This window comes from Macaca fascicularis, chromosome 10 (assembly GCF_037993035.2).
Source record: "Macaca fascicularis isolate 582-1 chromosome 10, T2T-MFA8v1.1".
In the NCBI taxonomy this organism is placed as follows: domain Eukaryota; kingdom Metazoa; phylum Chordata; class Mammalia; order Primates; family Cercopithecidae; genus Macaca; species Macaca fascicularis.
Genome location: NC_088384.1, coordinates 107,695,639 through 107,713,832, shown reverse-complemented (window position 1 = coordinate 107,713,832; position 18,194 = coordinate 107,695,639). Strand labels below are relative to the sequence as shown.

General features: G+C 46.7%; 1 protein-coding gene across 3 annotated transcripts in view; it reads left to right on the top strand.

The window, feature by feature from the left end:
• Nucleotides 1-16,059, top strand: part of ATP9A (ATPase phospholipid transporting 9A (putative)) — a 167,912-nt gene extending 151,853 nt beyond the window's left edge. For all 3 annotated transcript variants that reach the window (XM_045363135.3, XM_045363136.2, XM_065523316.1), the window contains exons 24-28: nucleotides 2,659-2,723; nucleotides 4,194-4,302; nucleotides 5,214-5,271; nucleotides 7,820-8,023; nucleotides 11,481-16,059. In XM_045363135.3, coding sequence (XP_045219070.1) covers nucleotides 2,659-2,723; nucleotides 4,194-4,302; nucleotides 5,214-5,271; nucleotides 7,820-8,023; nucleotides 11,481-11,617 — 573 coding nt within the window. In that variant the 3' untranslated portion in view covers nucleotides 11,618-16,059. The remainder of the gene's footprint in view (nucleotides 1-2,658; nucleotides 2,724-4,193; nucleotides 4,303-5,213; nucleotides 5,272-7,819; nucleotides 8,024-11,480) is intronic.
• The last annotated feature ends 2,135 nt before the right edge of the window (nucleotides 16,060-18,194 follow it).

The window sequence follows — 18,194 nt, the reverse complement described above, 5'->3', positions numbered from 1 at the left end:
AACTCCTTCAAAATATGTCATCATAGGACAGGCACAGTGGCTCACGCCTGTAATCCCAGCACTTTGGGAGGCCAAGGTGGGCGGATCACTTCAGGCCAGGAGTTTGAGACCAGCCTGGTCAACATGGTGAAACCCTGTCTCCACTAAAAATACAAAAATTAGCTGTATGTGGTGGCGCGCTCCTATAATCCCAGCTACTTGGGAGGCTAAGGCATGAGAATCACTTGAACCTGGGAAGTGGAGGTTGCAGTGAGCTGAGATCGCGCCACTGCACTCCCGCCTGGGCAACAGAGTGAGACTCCATCTCAAAACCAACAACAACAAAATTTGCCCTCAGTCTGTAGCAATTAAGTGTGGAGTAGAAAGGAGGCCAAAGGAGGGAAAGAAAATATTTTTGGTGTTGCAAAGCTGTTGATTGATCTTCCTTTTTGGGCATTGAGGTGAAAATGCTCCCAGTTGAATGGTGAGAATGTAGGTGCAGTAGATCCTGGAACTCACATCTCCTTCTGGCCATACCACTAGGGATCTGTGAGACCTTGAGCAAATAACTTTACCACTCTAGGCCTCAGTCTTCCCACCTGGAAAATGGGGATGATGAGACCCTCCTTGCCCTCGGACAGGGCCACTGTGAAAAACAGAGAGGTTTTTAAGACATCAGTGCTAAGGCATCCTTACCATGACTAGTAGCAGTGAAACAAGGTAATATGTAAACATCAGGTGATATTTTAATTTGTTTAATCATACTTGAAAGGCAGTGTGCCTTTCAAACACCAGGTAGTGCTGCTTTGGGTATGTGAGAATTCACCATCCACTGGCAACACCCCAGTTTTTTGGGGGTGATTTTATGTTTTAAATATCTATTGCATTTGTGAGTAGGGGAGCCTTAAAGTGACTTTCATCAAAATGATCTAAACCCAAACAGCTGCTGTGGTTCACCAGACCACATCTGTACTTTTATGTTAACTCGCCAATTGAACAGGATAATGCTGTGGTTTTAATCATTGGGAGATTAATCAGCCCCTCCTTGGACACATACACAAAAGCTGGCCGGGATGAGCTGACTTCTTCAAAAACTGGATGTTACCGTTAACATTGATGTAGAAAAAGAATTCCAGGATGAGGCATTGTTCTTTGTGCTAAAGAAAATGCCTTTAACCCCTGTCCACTGTGCTGAAAATGGCCAAGAGCAAGTCCCAGTTAGAATTGCACCAGGACGTGGGTCTGCCAGAGACCACCGTGTTTTTATTTTTCCCAAAGTGCTATCATCAAGATGAAGACTGTGTGGTTAGGATGACTCTTTTAGAGGAGGGGGCTCCTGATATTGGTTTGGAAAATAAACACCAGATTCTTGATATTTTTACAACCGTCCTTCCTATGCAGCAGCCCAGCCTGGGTGAAAAGTCACCAGAAAAGTGGCTTTTCCGGCGCAGCCAGGGCGAACCGTGACTTCCCGTGACCATGGCGCTCAGGAGCACCTGCGCTCTGAGCTCTGTGCCGAGAAAGCACGTGTTTCTCACATGCTTTCTCTCTGTGTCCATTGAAGGTGCTCTGGGGAGCTAGCCCTGGTCTGTGCTATTTCAAATTACTAGGATATCTCTGCCTTGCTTTCTTCTTCTTTCTAAAAGCTTTCAGGCAGCGTTTGTCTCTGGCCTTCCTTCAGCTTTATACGAATAGGTAGCAGCTTGGAGACCATGTTTCCTCTGTTAGCCCATAGAGGTCCAGAGACGGAGCTAACAGAGCTTCAAGCCTGATTCTGGAAGGGTACAAGAACATGACAGAATATAGTCAGGGGTTCCTTGAGCTGTGCTCTGTGCGACCTTTCATGGCCTGGTCCCATCTTCCCCATGGGTCCTCCTCAGCCTATTCATCATTACCAGCAGCTAATATTTTCCAAAGCAGGAAGCAGACATTTCCATGAGGGTTTGTAAATATCTTCATTGCTTCTGTCTAATTGCAAAAATAATCTGTCACCATGTGTTCTTTTCAAAAATTTCCCCAAATACTGAAACATGTAATATAAGAAGTGAAGCCTTCTCTGCCATCCCAGCCCCCGTAGACACTTCAGAGGCTCTTTTTCCGTATGCGTTTCCGTATCTCCGGCAGCGCGGTTAGCAGCGTGCGTGCCTGCAGAGGTGGGGGTTCCGAGCTGTTTAGAAGTGTGCGCTCTGGGGCCACAGCTGGGCTTGAGTCCTACAGTTCACCTGCTCAGCCTCCCCTTTTGTAAAGCGTGGGTGATAGTAGAACTTGATCGTGTGGCTGCTCTGGAGATCAGCTGTGCTCACGTGCAAAGCATTCCTGGGTCCTGGAACTTAGTAAATGTTCACAATGGGCTGAGTAGACCCTGGAGCTGTAATACATCACCCTACCCGGGAGTGATTCCTGGATTTGCTGCTTAGGAGCTGTGTGGGCTTAAGCAAGCCACGTACCCTCTCTGTGCCTCGCTTTCTGCTTTGCATAATGGGGATGACGAGAATCGTACCTACTTCATAGGGTTGTTGTTGATGTTGTGAGAATGAAATGAGCAAATCCATGTAAAGTACCTTATAGCAGTGTCGGCGAGGGTGAGTGCTATGTAAGTATCAGGTGTTATTTTTATTCTGTAAAGGTAAGGGATTTTGTCATGACTTTTGGTGACATCCTCCTTTCTCCTTGGCACAGGCTGTCTTTTCCTCCGTGTTTTACTTTGCCTCCGTCCCTCTCTATCAAGGATTCCTCATCATTGGGTAAGGAAATCCTGCCAAGGAATTAATTGTTTACAAAACCTTCTTCAAATGCCACAGCAGAGAGAAGAAACATGGTGGGAAAATTCTTGGGTTCCTAAGCCACATTTGTTCCCAGCCCCAGCGAATGCAGGCCCAGCACCATGCTTTAGAACCTCCTTGAATTAACCAGGTTTTGAGCTGTTGAGCCCTTAACCAGATGGAGGAAGTGGAGTTGGAGATGTATGTGGTGTGTTCCACTTTGCCATTTATACCTGGTCTTGAAAAAATACTCCAGGGTTATCAGTTGATTGAGGAGAGCAAGGCAGAAGGTTTGCAGACTTGGTGATTTCACTGGGGTCTTAATAAAAAGGGAAGGGGGATCTGAAAAATGCCCTCCTGGCCTGAACCGAGCCCCGTGGAAGTCCTGTCCTTGGAGCTCCAAGGAGGGCCCGAGTCCATTGCCTCGGGGACGTGCAAGCAACAGAGCTTGACTGCTGTGCCACAGTGACAGAGATGGTGTCACTTGAGCCTTTGCAGCCCGCAAACCCACTCCCATTACTGACCTGGAACTTCAGGCTGATCCTTCTGACCTTTTCAGAGAATGTGCTCAGTCTCTGAATCACCCAGGTAGGTGGAGTTTGGTTACCGAGTGCCCTAGATACAGATACATGCAGCTGAGGCCACTGCTGGTTAGGAGGAGACGGAGGGCGCCGGAAGCCCAGCTGTGCTCTGGAGAGTCTCACAGAGTCCGCTCTCCGTCCTACTGTGTTGGCCGATGAGTTCAGCCTGAGAGGAGGCACTGGAATGCTGCCTGCTTCTAACTGGAATAGCGGCCTGTCTTTTGTCGGATTCTGGAAGAGTACAGGAACATAACAGAATAGAGTCAGGGGTTCCTTGAGCTGTGCTCTGTGCGACCTTCCATGGCCTGGTCCCATCTTCCCCATGGGTCCTCATTTCCTCTTCTGTCGCCCTCAGCCCCAGCCCCAGCCCCACTGGCCTTCTGGCTGTTCTTCAGACATGACAGCCATTCCCACCTCAGTGCCTTTGCACTGGTGGTTCCTTCTCCCTGGAAAGCTCATCCTCCTGGGACTGGCTTGGCTGGCCCTCACCTCTTGTGGGTGTTCACTCAAATGTTCTGTTCCTCAGCCTCTAAAATTGTGCCATCACCCCTCTACACACAGACACACACACACACCTTATTTCCTCTACCCCATTATATTTTTCTCTGTAGCACTTATCTCTAACACACATAGAGTTTACCTAATTTATTTGTTTATTGACTCACTGACCAGGATGAAAGCTCTTGAGGGCAGACATTTTTGTCCATTTTTCCTCTTAGGTTTCTGGTGCTTACAGCCAGCTCTGGAGCATAATGGACAAGCAGTAAATAGTTGTTAGAGGCATGGATGGGACTTGGGCGCCGGAGGCTGGCATAGCACGTAGCTCTGATGGCGTCGGCCAGGTCTTACCTATGGCGGTTTTCTCTCCTAGGTACTCCACAATTTACACCATGTTTCCTGTGTTTTCTCTGGTCCTGGACAAAGATGTCAAGTCGGAAGTTGCCATGCTGTATCCTGAGCTCTACAAGGATCTTCTCAAGGTTCTGTTAGCTTCTCAGTCCCTCCTTCCTCCTTCCTCCTTTCCTTTTCTCTTCCTTCCTTCCCTCCCTGCTTTTTCCCTTTTAATTTATTTCGCACAGACCCTCCATTTCTGATTTGGACACACTTGAACTGGTAGCTTTCTTACTTTTGGGGGGAAGGTGTGGGAGTTTACGTTTTTTCTTAAAGCGGTAATATATGCACTATTATAAAGAACGTGAAAGAGTACAGTAATAGATAAACTGAAAACAAGCCAACTCACGACTTCGAAAAAGCCCCTGACAGTTCTGCTTTGCAGCTGCGACTTACGTTTGCTCCCAGAGATGTTCTTGTGTACACTTCCAAAACGTGTGTGTGTGTGATGGTGTGTGAGTAGGCATGTGCATAATTTTATTTGTCTTCAAGGGTTTTTTACCCAAGGGAAGATTTATTCCCATTTAATGTTATTTTTTATTTTTATTTTTTTTGAGACTAAGTCTCTGTCACACAGACTGGAGTGTAGTGGCTCAGTCTCAGCTCACTGCAACCTCCACTTCCTGGGTTCAAGCGATTCTCCTGCTTCAGCCTCCTGAGTTGCTGGGATTATGGGCGTGCACTACCATGCCTAATTTTTGTATTTTTAGTAAAGAGGGTGTTTCACCATGTTGGCCAGGCTGGTCTCGAACTCCTAACCTCAAGTGATCCACTTGCCTCAGCCTTCCAAAGTGCTGGGATTACAGACGTGAGCCACCACGCCTGGCCAATTCTTTTTTTAAAGAACTAATTCCTCCAATGTGTTCAAATGTGTGTGAGCCACTTTTTTGATGAAGACAGATGGGTTGCCTTATCTAGTTAGCGGGAGAATAACGTGAACACTGATGCTGTGTAAGGCCCCTACGAAACCGGCTCTAACCTTTCTCTGTCTCTCATTTAGGGACGACCATTGTCCTACAAGACATTCTTAATATGGGTTTTGATTAGCATCTATCAAGGTAAGGATGAGTGGAGACACCTGTTTGTCTTGTGCTCTGGCACTGACTCAAGGGTGTCCCCTTCTTGCCTGTAGAAGAAGCAGGAAGGAGGGTGGCAGCGTGACCCAAGGGAGACACTGATCACCCTGTATAAGGACTTGAACATCAAACATGCGCAGTGGTGCTGCCCGAGAAATGAGGTAGTGAAGCCAGAGGAAGGCAGCGGACAGTAGTCAAAGCCTGTGGGGCTGCTCTACCCACGAGGCAAAAGGTGGTTGCTTTCTGGGATGTTCTGAAACCTTTTCTGAGAGTCAGATCAAGTCTTAGTTTTGGAAAAACATGTTTACTTCAGTGGCCTCCAGAGGGAGTCTCCCAGACTACAGAGGCTTTGTAAGATGACCTATTGGGATATAAGAAGAGAACAGCAAAACTTCTGTTTGTATTTATTTTTTCTAACTCTTTTACATTTACATATATATAATATATATATATATATTTATTTATATATTTTTGAGACACAGGGCAAAGCCACCGTGCCCAGAATCCTCTTTTTTTTGGTATTTCTATTTTTATGTATGTTTTGTGGTGCACATAATAGATTTTATATACTTACAAAATATATTTTATGTAATATATAGAAACAGAGTGAGACCCTGGGCGACGGAGGGTCTCACTCTGTTGCCCAGGCTGGAGTGCAGTGGAGCAGTCACGGCTCACTGTAGCCTCGACCTCCCCAGACTCAGGTGATCCCCCCACCTCAGCCTTCTGCGTCTGGGATCACAGGTGTGCACCACCACCAAATCAGTTGCCAAATCAGTTCATTTCTTCCCAATTGACTGTGAGCCAAGAGCCCCTGCAGGTCCAGCAAGATGACCTCATGCTGTGCTGTGGACCCCATCGGGTGCTGACACGGGCTTTAATTCCTATCTAGAAACCTGTTTCTAGTTCAGCATCATAGACTACAGGTGTGCACCACCACACCTGGCTAATGTTTGTAGTTTTTGTAGAGACTTGAGGTCTCACTGTGTTGCGCAGGCTGAACTCAAAACTCCTGGCCTCAAGCAGTTCTCTTGCCTCAACCTCACAAAGTGTTGGGATTACAGGCACGAACCACTGTGCCTGGAATCCTCATTCTTTTTTAGTATTTCCATTTTTATGTATGTTTTGTAGTGCATATGTTTGTGAAATGGTCCTAATATTTCTATATATCTGGACAGGTACATATATATAACTTACAAATAAACATGTATATTTGGGGTTTATTATTTTTTTTTTTTGAGAGAGAGAGTTTTGCTCTTTTGTCCAGGCTGGGGAGTGTAGTGGCATGATTTCAGCTCATTGCAGCCTCCGCCTTACGGTTTCAAGCAATTCTCCTGCCTCAGCCTCCCGAATAGCTGGTATTACAGGTGCCCACCACCGCACCCACCTAATTTTTGTATTTTTAGTAGAGACGGGGTTTCCCCATATTGGCCAGGCTGGTCTCGAACTCCTGACCTCGTGATCCACCCGTCTCGGCCTCCCAAAGTGTTGGGATTACAGGCATGAGCCACTGCGCCTGGCCGTGGGTTTTTTTTTTTTTTTTTAAATAAATTTACTGTTCATGTCACCTATTGGGGTTTATTCTTTTTTTTTTTTTTTTTTTTTGAAACAGAGTCTTGCTCTATCACCCAGGCTGGAGTGCAGTGGCACGATCTTGGCTCACTGCAACTTCCACCTCCCAGGTTCAAGCAGTTCTCGTGCCTCAGCCTCTTGAGTAGCTGGGACTATGGGCATGCACTTCCATACCCAGCTAATTTTTGTATTTTTAGTAGAGACAGGGTTTTGCCATGATGGCCAGTCTGGTCTTGAACTCCTGGCCTCAAGCGATCCACCCGCCTCAGCCTCCCAAAGTTCTGATTACAGGTGTGAGTCACCACATCATTTTATTTGTTTGTTTGTTTATTTATTTATTTATTTAATGTTTTGAGACAGGGTCTCACTCTGTCACCCAGGCTGGAGTGCAATGGTACAATCTTGGCTCACTGTAACCTCCACCTCCCAGGCTCAAGTGATCCTCCCACCTCAGCCTCCTAAGTAGCTGGGACTACAGGTGCATGCCACCACACCTGGCTAATTTTTATATTCTTTGTAAAGATGGGGTTTCACCATGTTGCCCAAGCTGGTCTCGAACTCCTGAGCTCAAGCAATCTGCCCACCTTGGCCTCCCAGTGTGGGGATTCCAGGCATGAGCTACTGCAGCTGGCCGTGGCTCCCTCATTTTAAATATTATATTTAACTTTCTATTTCTTTCATCAACTCTAGACAGTTATTCTCTCCCTCCCTGCCTTACTTCCTTTTTTCTCCCTTGTTCTCACTTTGTAGTTATAGATTATTTATCTTACAAAGTCAAAGAGGAAAAATCAGAAAACTATAGGATCAGACCTGCACAATGCACCAGTCATTAACCTCATGTAGCAAGTGATACCTTTCATGTCTAAATGAAAAACGCGGAAAGGAACCAGGTGTGAGCGAGCAGGGCACAGCTTTTGCAGGGAGGGGCGAGGGGAACACCCGTCTCTGGCGTTTGCAGGGAGCACCATCATGTACGGCGCGCTGCTGCTGTTTGAGTCGGAGTTCGTGCACATCGTGGCCATCTCCTTCACCTCGCTGATCCTCACCGAGCTGCTCATGGTGGCGCTGACCATCCAGACCTGGCACTGGCTCATGACAGTGGCCGAGCTGCTCAGCCTGGCCTGCTACATCGCCTCCCTGGTGTTCTTACACGAGTTCATCGGTAAGACCCCTGGATGCTTAAGCCCCGTCCGTCACCCCCAGTGAATCTGGCCCAGAGGTCTCACTGCCGTATGAGGGAAGGGGGCTCCCAGCGCTCGGCCGGGGCTCTTGCTCCAGCCGTCCTTCCGCTCAGCCATCCGCGTTTTCTTACAGGTGTTCCCTGGGGACAGGTGTAGTTGTGCTTCAGGGTGTGAAATTGAGGACAGGGTGTGATTGCAGTAGACAGTGTTTTTCTTTTTCTTTTTCTTTTTTTTGAGTCGGAGTCTTGCTCTGTCACCTTTTTTGGGCCACAAAACCTTTTTGTTCTCCTGAAATCTTAATCTGAAGTCCAATCTATGAAACTGATAAAAGGGGACTTGTGATGGCAAAGTGGCAGTGTTGGGAGGTGCCGAGCCCCACAACCTTGCCTGTGCAGCCCTGCCTTGCTGCTGTGTCCTGATAGAGCTCCTTAGGGACTCCATGGATCTCAGAATAAAATCTACTGCTCCGCACAGCAAACCAAGTGCTGAAGGTGCTCGCCAGTTCCGTAGACGTGGGAGTCCCTGCTGTGTGCCAGGATTATGGTGGCAGATGAGGTGGACGGGCTCTCCAGGGAGCTGCTGTTCTTGTTGGGAACACATGATAAACACACATTAATGAGTCTGTGAGCACAGGAGTATCAGATGTGATCAAAGTTACCAAGAGAAAAACGGGGTGAGGTGCTAGATGCCCAGGCAGACCCCAAATAAAAAATGTTTTGGAGGCCGGGCACGGTGGCTCACACCTGTAATCCCAGCACTTTGGGAGGCTGAGGCGGGCCAGATCACGAGGTCAGGAGTTCGAGACTGGTCTGGCCAACAATGGTGAAACCCCATCTCTACTAAAAATACAAAAATCAGCCAGGCATGGTGGCACACACCTGTAGTCCCAGCTACTTGGTTGGCTGAGGCAGGAGAATCGCCTGAACCCGGGAGGCGAAGGTTGCAGTGAGCTGAGATCGCACCACTGCCCTCCAGCCTGGGTGACAGAGTAAGACTCCATTTCTAAATAAATAAATAAAGTTATGGGAATGTAGAGATGGGGGATTGTCGGCCCATCCTAAGGCGGGGTGGCGGCAGATTTCTCTGACCTCAGTAGTGATTCTAGGTACTCTTGGGCTTGTCCAGTGTCAGCCACTGTCTCTGGATGGACAAGCCTGGTTTCATCACCCTTCCATGCTGACCTCATTTGCTTTGCCATATCAGTTAATTTCTTCCCAATTGAATGAGCCACAAGTCCCTGCAGGGCCACCCACATGACCCCATGCTGTGCTACGGACCCCATCCGGTGCTGACACAGGCTTTAATTCCTGTCTAGAAACCTGTTTCTAGTTCAGTGTCATAAACTTGGAACACGGGCACAGTTCAGATGACCCAGCATTTTCTGTGTTGTGCTGTGGATAGATTCTGAACTCTAATCTTGGTTTCCCCTGCGCAGGGCAAACTCAAGCCGCCATGGCTTTGAAACCTCAGGGCCAGGGGTCATCCTGAAAGTCTAGCTGGTGCAGCAGACAGCCCTCTTTACACCTCTTTCCTCTTCAGTAGAAGCTTTTAAGTTTCTGTCTGTGTTATTTAAACAAAAAACCCTCAGAGTGATACTGTTTCTCCTTTATCAACTGAGGGAGCAAGGCCCTGAGGCTGCTTCTCTGCTAAAGAAGCTCATGTGTGTTCAAGATTGCAGATAGACTCTCTCTGGGGGAAACTTTCAGTTATGACAACCCTCTCACGCCCCATCCTCCGTGGGAAGCCTGCAGGGGCCCGCAGTGGCCCATCCCTTGCTCCTTTGCCCCAGGCCTTCTCAGTGGGCGTGATGTGGTCCCCACCACCTGGGGAACAAACATTGGTCTTTGGTGGGGTGTGAACAAACCCTAATCCTTTAGATATAAAGGAGATGTATCTATAATATTATAAACAGATACACAGTATACCTGTGACATTAACATTTCATGGAGCTGGTTGATTAGGGAAGAAAAGAAGTCTAAAAAGCTTCCTTAAGGGGCAATAACGAGAAAAAGGCAGAGAAACTCGACCTTACCCTGGAAGCGTCTTTGATCACGGCTCTTCTGACAGCTTCCAAAGCTCCTGAAGGTTTTAGTAAAGGTAAAAGAACCATCCTCTGAAAAGCAAAGGTTTCACAGTTGCGGCACCAGTTTCTAGAAAGGATTTGTGAGCATTTACTGCACGCTCCAAGAACTAAGGGAGCATCGCTGTAAAAAGTGGAGTTTTAAAGCAGTTTCACCCTTGTCACTAGTCTCTAGACAGCGTTTTGTGAGACCTACTGTGTGCTCAAAGGCTTGGGCCTGAGGTGGTCACAGAGATGTGGCCCCTGCTCAGGAATCTCAACTTGTTTTTGATAGGGACACACCACAGAGCCGGGTCAGAGGTGTAGGAAAACCACAGGGCGGGTTGAGCCTTGGGCCTGGCACTTAGTAGGTGCTGCCTCAGTACCAGCTGCATTTCAGCATCCTGTGCTCAAAAAGTGGGGAAGGGGCTTACTCTGGCTTCTGCTATATTGAAAGCCACAAGCTGTCACTCCTCTCTTAAGAAAACTTCATAACCAGGTTTATAATCCTGCAGCAGGAAAGGCAGTACCCCTGCGCGCCCACCCCACACGTTCCATCAGAGTCCCTGAGGCTCAGCCTAAGCCTGTGTCTGACAAGCGGGTCTGAGCCCACTTTGCACCATGACCCAGATTTATCCCGTGGCTTTCTGCGACCATCACTAGAAGCAGAAGGTGCATTTGAATGTCACTTTCCGCTCGCCAGTGGCCGGGGCTTAGGAAGAAAGACTCCAACTGTTAGACAATACAAACCAAAAGCATCTCTGGGTTTTCTTCCCCTGTAATTTTCTTTCCTTCTTTTTTTTCTCTTTTTTTTTTTTTGAGACAGTGTCTTACTCTGTTGCCCAGGGTGGAGTGCAGTGGTGCAATCTTGGCTTGCTGTCATCTCGAGCTCCCCGGGCTCAAATGATCCTCCTTCCTCAGCCTCCCGAGTAGCTGGGACCATAGGCGTGCACCACCATGCCTGGCTAATTTTTGTATTTTTTGTAGAGACAGGGTTTTGCTATGTTGCCCAGGCTGGTCTCAAACTCCTGGGTTCAAGTCTTCTGCCCGCCTTGGCCTCCCAAAGTGCTGGGATTAAGGCATGAGCCACTGCATCTAGTGGCCCCCATAGTTTTCTTCTCCTGGGTGTTGAAAGTAGCATTTCACTATCAGGAAGCTACAGAAGAGAGAGCGAGGAATATCAAGCTGGCGGCACTGTGTGCTCTCAGCCACGGTACCTTCCCTTACAGTCCATGGAAGGAGAGGGCCAATGTCAGGAGGCTGTGTGTTTGTAATAGGAGATGACTTTCCCTTTGATAGCTGTGACACCTGTTTCTGGACCACACGTGCCTTCCGGAACATTCCTGCCTGCTCACTGCTGTCTTCCCGTTTGCTTGCAGATGTGTACTTCATCGCCACCTTGTCATTCTTGTGGAAAGTCTCCGTCATCACTCTGGTCAGCTGCCTCCCTCTCTATGTCCTCAAGTACCTGCGAAGACGGTTCTCTCCCCCCAGCTACTCAAAGCTCACATCGTAGGCCGTGTGCTCGCTGGAGGGGGCCCTGGTCTCGGCGCTTCCCTGATGGACAGAGCTCAAGTTCCATTTCTATTAATCGCCACCTGTGGATTTTGCAGCAATTGCTAACACGTGCAGTTTTAATGGGAAGAGGCTCTGCGCCTAAACGGAGCCCTAACGCTGCATCAACGGGAGGGAAGGTCCTGAAAGAGACCCATCTGGGCCTGTCTGAACCCCTCGTTCTTCATGTCTGAGTGAATGTGAATATGTTAAAGCTGGTGGCTCAGCTGGGAGGTTTATGTGGGTCACTGTGCGAGCTTCCTTATGACTTGAATTTTGTCGTCACGTGATAAAAGTTTCTGTGTAGCTGAAGGTTGTAGAAGGCTTGTGTTTTTTTTTTTTTTTTTTCTAACAGTCCTAATGTGTATGTATTCTTTATGTCTTTCTTGCTCTTACAAAGAGGTGTCAGGAAAATAGAAAGCTCGTGGTGTCAGTTTGGGAGGAAAAGACAATGACATTTGGTAAAAACTTATCCACACGATCACCTCCATTCGGAAATGCTCAGTATCATCTCCAGCCAGCCCTGCTTACCCAAGTTACACTGGATTCCTGGGATCGTAACCAGTAAATGAGAGGAGAGGGAGAGAGAGTGTCCTAAATCCAGTCTGTTATCCTTGATCTGATTCAGCAACCATAGTGTGTGAGTTGACTTCACCTGCCACCTCGTAAAAGACTTTCAGAGGTGTGATCCCGCTTTATTGGGACCTGGTAACAATTACAAAGCCAGTGGCTGTCTGAGAACGACCTCAGACGTTTTCAGCAGAGTTGTTTTAGCCGGAAACGTGCCACTGCATGGCCCCTAAATGTGTCGACAGTATGATAAGAGACTCAACTAATTCTTTAGACAACATGGCAGATGTGACTCAGATCCTCCAAGACCAAAGCGGAAAGGTCAGGGGGCTGGGACTCTTCTCTTCCATAGAAGCCTGTTTCCTGTTAGGAGGCACGATGGAGGATGACCCCACAAAGGCGGAGGCATCTTGCCGGCCTGCCATTCATTGGTGGCAGCTTTCAGAACAAGGAACCCCCCCGGTGGGAGGACGCCCAGGCTGCAGCTTTGGGATCTGGGATCTGTTCCACTGCCGGCAGATTTCAAGGGGAACTTGCTGAAAGGCAGCCAGTGGTAAAGATTTCTCCCCTACCAGGATGGACTACATGCGTGCATGTTTCTTATAAAGCTGTGGTTTGTTTCAGAGGAGGAGGGGGGTTTGCAGTCGCTGGCCGTGGTAGAGCAAGGCATTCTTGAGTTTTCAAGTCACTTCTTGCAGAAGCCACATATGCATGCCATAAGGGTTAAGTTGGTGGATCTTCAAGAGCCAAGTGTGGTTGAAATCTTGGATTTGCGTTTACTTCTTGATGAGTACATATCCTTCAAACCCTCCGCCTGGCGCTACTTCTGTGTGCTTCAGAGATGTGCGTTACAGCCTGGTGTCTGACGCCTACTAACTCCTGCTCTTGGAGACCTGGAGACATGAGGATCAGATAGTCCCTTGCCTTTGGAGCACTCTTGATAAGCTTTTGTATTTTGTGTTGTCCTTTTAAAACGTTCTAGAATGACTTTATGTTTTACGTTGCAGGTACTGATAAATTGGCTGTTGACACCACATCTATTTTGTCTTATGATTCTGCAGTTTTGCAGTATTTTCCCCTATCTGATTCAGCCATTTCTGCCAGAGGGAAAAGGTCAGCAGAAAAGATGTATTGAATGAATAGTTAAGGATAGGATCTTTGTCCAAAAATTTCAGAAAGATTGAGCAAATCTGATGTCTTCATTGAGTGAGTTTCTGTTTTCAAAGGTGGAGGAGAAAGTTGTGTTGGAAGTTTTTAAGCCTCTGTTTTCTTGGAAGTCAGTCTGTAACGCTGGGAAGTCGTAAGATAGTCCTGTTTAGAGTCTGCAGACCCTGAACCTGGCTCTGTAACTCTGGGAAGTCTTAAGATAGTTCTGTCAACACTTTGGAAACTCTACCTGGCTTTGCTTGGAGATTCGGGATGCTGGATCCTGCAGGCAGGGCGTGTGGGAGCCTCATCAGGAGGTTTTAGAGGTTTCCAGCAGAAGCAGAATAAAGATGGTCTCCCTGGCCTTTTCCTTCTATTCTCAATTTTGATTGAGATGCACAAGTTGACCGTTAAAGCCAACACTTAAGATACTGGTTGACATCTTCAAGGGAGAATGCTTCCAGGAGGGGCTGAAGAAGCCATAGCTGGAAGTGGAAGGTACTCGTCAGTGTTCTCCACAAACCTTTTTACTCTGTTGTCTCAGCCGCACTGGGGCGGAGGCAGTCAAGGGTGAGAAGGACCAGAACTCAAGTGCAAACTACCACGTGGTTGGCTCATCCCATCCACGGGCAGCTGGCTGACGCCATTCACTGGACGGTCCCTGAGCATCTAGGAATGCCCACACCACGCTTCTTAAACGCTGGAGACGCAAAGGCAGGAGGATTCAGTCCGGTGAGAGTACACGATCTTTACCTGCACGAATCAGACTGTAAGCCCAGCAGAGAACCCCAGGGGTGCTTGGGCACTTCTCGGAGGTTATCTTAGTTGTGGTGGGGAAGACAAAGAAATAAGCAAACAAGAAACTAGAGTTACTGTACAAGAAACTCTCCTGAGTTTGTAAACCTTAAGCATAAGGATTCAGTTGACCTTTTTCTTGGTTCATCAATCTGGAAAGAACTTACATAAAGCGCCATTGACACTCTCACCTGGGAGCTCCATGGGCCTTAAGTCTTTGACAGCCAATTTAATTTGAGGTCAGAGGGCCTCGAGGTACACAGTCAGCACTGTTTGAACACTTTTCCTGAAAGCAAAACTCACAGCTCCCTGCGCCCTCTGACAACACTAGCTATTTCTGCCAGAGTAAGAACTTCTGTTATTTTTTTTTTTTATTGTTCATATGTCTTTTGGTGATGGTTGTGTGACGGGGCAGCAGGATCTATTTGGTTTCTTTTTTTTCCACCTCCTTCCTTTTTGTCTCTTTTTTTTTTTTTCCTCTTAAGAAAATCACCAGACTAGTTTTTCCATCTTGAGTAATTTCTTATATGGGACAGTTTTGATCCTCATTTTGAAAGCATGCATGTGCACATGTGTGTTGCCTGTGGTGCCAGGTGAGACAGGTGGCACTAACTCCAGCTGCTTGGAAGGCATCCCAGGGAGCATCTTAAAGTTGGAACAAACCTCCCGTTTCCAGCCCCTGGGGCCAATAGGCCACGTGCTGGAACTAGCATTGTAAAATTTCCATCCCAGTTCCGCTCCCCTGGAGTGAAACCTTTTTTTTTTTTTTTTTTTTCGTGACAGTAAACCTTAAAAACCATTGTCTCTTTATGAACATTTCCTCAGTTTCTTCTCTGCTGAAAATGTATGCCATGCTACTTTTTAATGTATTTTGAATTTTGTGCTCATTGGAAATCGATATGCTAATGACTCCCCCAACCCCCGCCAGAATTTTCTTTTTATACTTTGTCTTGTTTTTACTGGAGTGGGCTGGGCATGCTTGCGTGCCTTTAGGGCAGCATTTTAAATCTTTGCCAAAATTGCAAATGGGACGTGTACATTCTTCTGCTCCATCCTACTTAAACACCTATCAGCTATTTTTATCTTTAACCTTTTCTGTATGTTTGAAGTGTGTGGGGTGTGTGTGCGTGTGTGTGTGTGAAAGAGCGAGAGAATATCATGTAAAGTTTTTTGAAGAATTGTTTGGTTTTCATTGCATTAAAATTCTATCACTTCCAGCTTTGTTTTCGTTTAAAAAAATATACAAAGAGCTTTGTAAATACAACAGATTTTATTTCTCCCCCCTTTTTTAATGTACAGCTTTTTTGCTGTTTATATATACTTAAAATATTCCCATGAGTTATGTCCAGTTCTTCTTGGAAAAAAATATATTATGTTTTTGAATGGAACTGCAAAGCATCCTGCAGCGTGAGCACCCCTCCACCTGGAGCTCTGACACATCTTCTCAGGCCAAAGCGGCATTACCCGTGAATCCGTCTTCTCCACCACAGCATGGTTTGAGGCACAATCTGTTAACATAGCTGGGCCCTGTCAGTGACTGTTGTGTTTGTGGGGTCAGGTGGGGGGCATGGTATTTGCAAAAAAACAAATTATGGCTAATTTATTATTTTGTTGCAGTGGGGTTAACTGTAAACTCATGTAAGAGTCCGTGATTTCCTCATTAGTTGATCTCTGTCTCTGTAATCCTCGTTGCAAATTTTCACCAGGACAGCATTTTTTGATTAGAGGGGAGCTCTGGCACAGTATGCTTTAATTTAGCAGGAACTTCCAGATGATTTAAATTCTTGATGCTGTGATGACACACATACGATCTTTCGTGTTTCTGAGCGACTCTACTTTCATTGTTTGCCAGCGCGGCTCGTTGCTGTTGCCCAATAAAGCTTGTGTACGTTCTGCCTTGGGGGATTATTCTAATTTGTACAGAAACATGAATTCTGGTGTCAAAATGAGGACTTTTTATTATAATGCTCCTATTTTCTCTTTATTTCATGGTACATGAAATGTAAAGAAAACTCTTTCCAGTTCAAAAAATTATTTTGATTTTGGCAAACACACACACACACACACACACACACACACACAAATCAATGCATGTTATTTATTATTCTGTACTATTGTCCATCCCAGACATGTCAGAATTTCAAAAGGTGATAGATATAAATGGAAAATAAGATGAAAACCATAAGCTTCATATTGTATTTCTATACACGGACCTTAATGACTCTGGAATTTTTTTTTTTTTTTTAATCAAGGGATGGAACATTTAGTAACAGTCAGTTAAGTTTTAGGCAAAAAAAAAAATTTAAGGCTGGGCGCAGTGGCTCACACCTGTAATCCCAGCTTTGGGAGACCAAGGCAGGAGGATTGCTTGAGCCTGGAGTTTGATACCAGCCTGGATAACGTGGTGAAACTCATGTACAAAAAAATACAAGAAAACGAGTTGGGTGTACTGACTGCCTTCAGCCTCTGGTCCCAGCGACTTGGGAAGCTGAGGTGGAACAATCACCTGAGCCTCGGAGGTTGAGGCTGCAGTGAGTCGTGACTGTGCCACTGCACTCCTGCCTGGGCGACAGAGCAAGACTCTGGCTAAAAAAAAAAAAAAAAAAAAGCTGTTGTGTAGGAAGTAGTTGAAATCCAGTGATTTCAATCGGGTGATTTTTTCACCTGTGCCCTGCGGAGTGCTACAGGCAAGGGATGCTGCACACCCTATGATTCACCGGTGGTCCCCACAACAGAGCCCAAAGTGTCAAAAGTGCAAATATTGAGAAACCCTGTTTTTTGTTTTTTTGGTTTTTTTTTTGAGATGAGTCTTACTCTGTTACCCAGGCTGGAGTACAGTGGTGCGATCTCGGCTCACTGCAACCTCCGCCTCCCAGGTTCAGGCAATTCTGCGTCAGCCTTTTGAGTAGCTGGGACTACAGGCGCCTGCCACCACGCCCGGCTGATTTTTGTATCTTTAGCAGACGGGGTTTCACCATGTTGGCCAGGCTAGTCCGGAACTCCCGGTCTCAGGTGATCCACCCGCCGTGGCCTCCCAAAGTGCTGGGATTACAGGCATGAGCCCCCGTGCCCAGCCAGAGAAACCCTAATTTAATCGGCACATGTCAGCTGTACCATTTGTATTTGTAAAAGGGCCCAGAGGTATAAGCTGGTATGTCTCAGGAAGCAAGTTATGCTTCCGATTACTATACCAAATACTAGACCGAATGGTATAATTAGTAGCTCTCTGCAGTGTGAGCTGCTGGTTCCCTCTTTTTGGTTCTCAATGGAAAGGGCCATCCTCAGTAAATGGACTAGAAAGATAATTGTAACTTAGTTGTGTTTTCTCATGACAGCGGCGAAAGGAAGGTATGTGCTGTGAAAGGTAGGGACCGACCATGCTTTTCCTTAAACGTGTGCTAGCCCTGCACGACCTTAGGCCTCTGCATTTGCCTGCGGTGAAATTCCGTCCATGTGCGGACGGACACTCCTCCGCCGGAGCCGCTAGGGGGAACTGGAGGACTGAAAGACATTGCTGTTTCCTGTTTTCCACAACCAGCCGGACCCCACGTGCCCAACTGCCCAGAGTTTCAAGACGGTGCTTTCATAGCTTCAGAATTTATTTCATGGCCAGAGGCCCCGTGAAAAACAGACATTTCTTTTCATCTTGTTGACCAGAATATTTTGCTGGACTTAGTTAAAAAAAAAAAAAAAAAAAAAAAAAAGGAGGGGGGAGGGTGTGAGAGATGAATATTTATTTGCTCTTGGATATTTGCATTTTTGAATAACTGGCAAGTAGGAATCTTTGCCAATTCACTGTTCAGGCTACTAAGGTTTTGAGACGAAATGTACCAACACCCCAAGTACTTTTAGTGTTTTTGTTATGAAACTTTTCAGGGTGACATGAAGCCCTGCGGTATTTGTGAGGAGGTCTATAAATGATGGATTTGCTCACCTCAAAATAGAACTGTAGTCGCTCCAAATTTTCCAGAAGTGGGAGCACAGTGACAGAATTCATTCAGGACTTGCTAATTTCCTACTTTAAATGG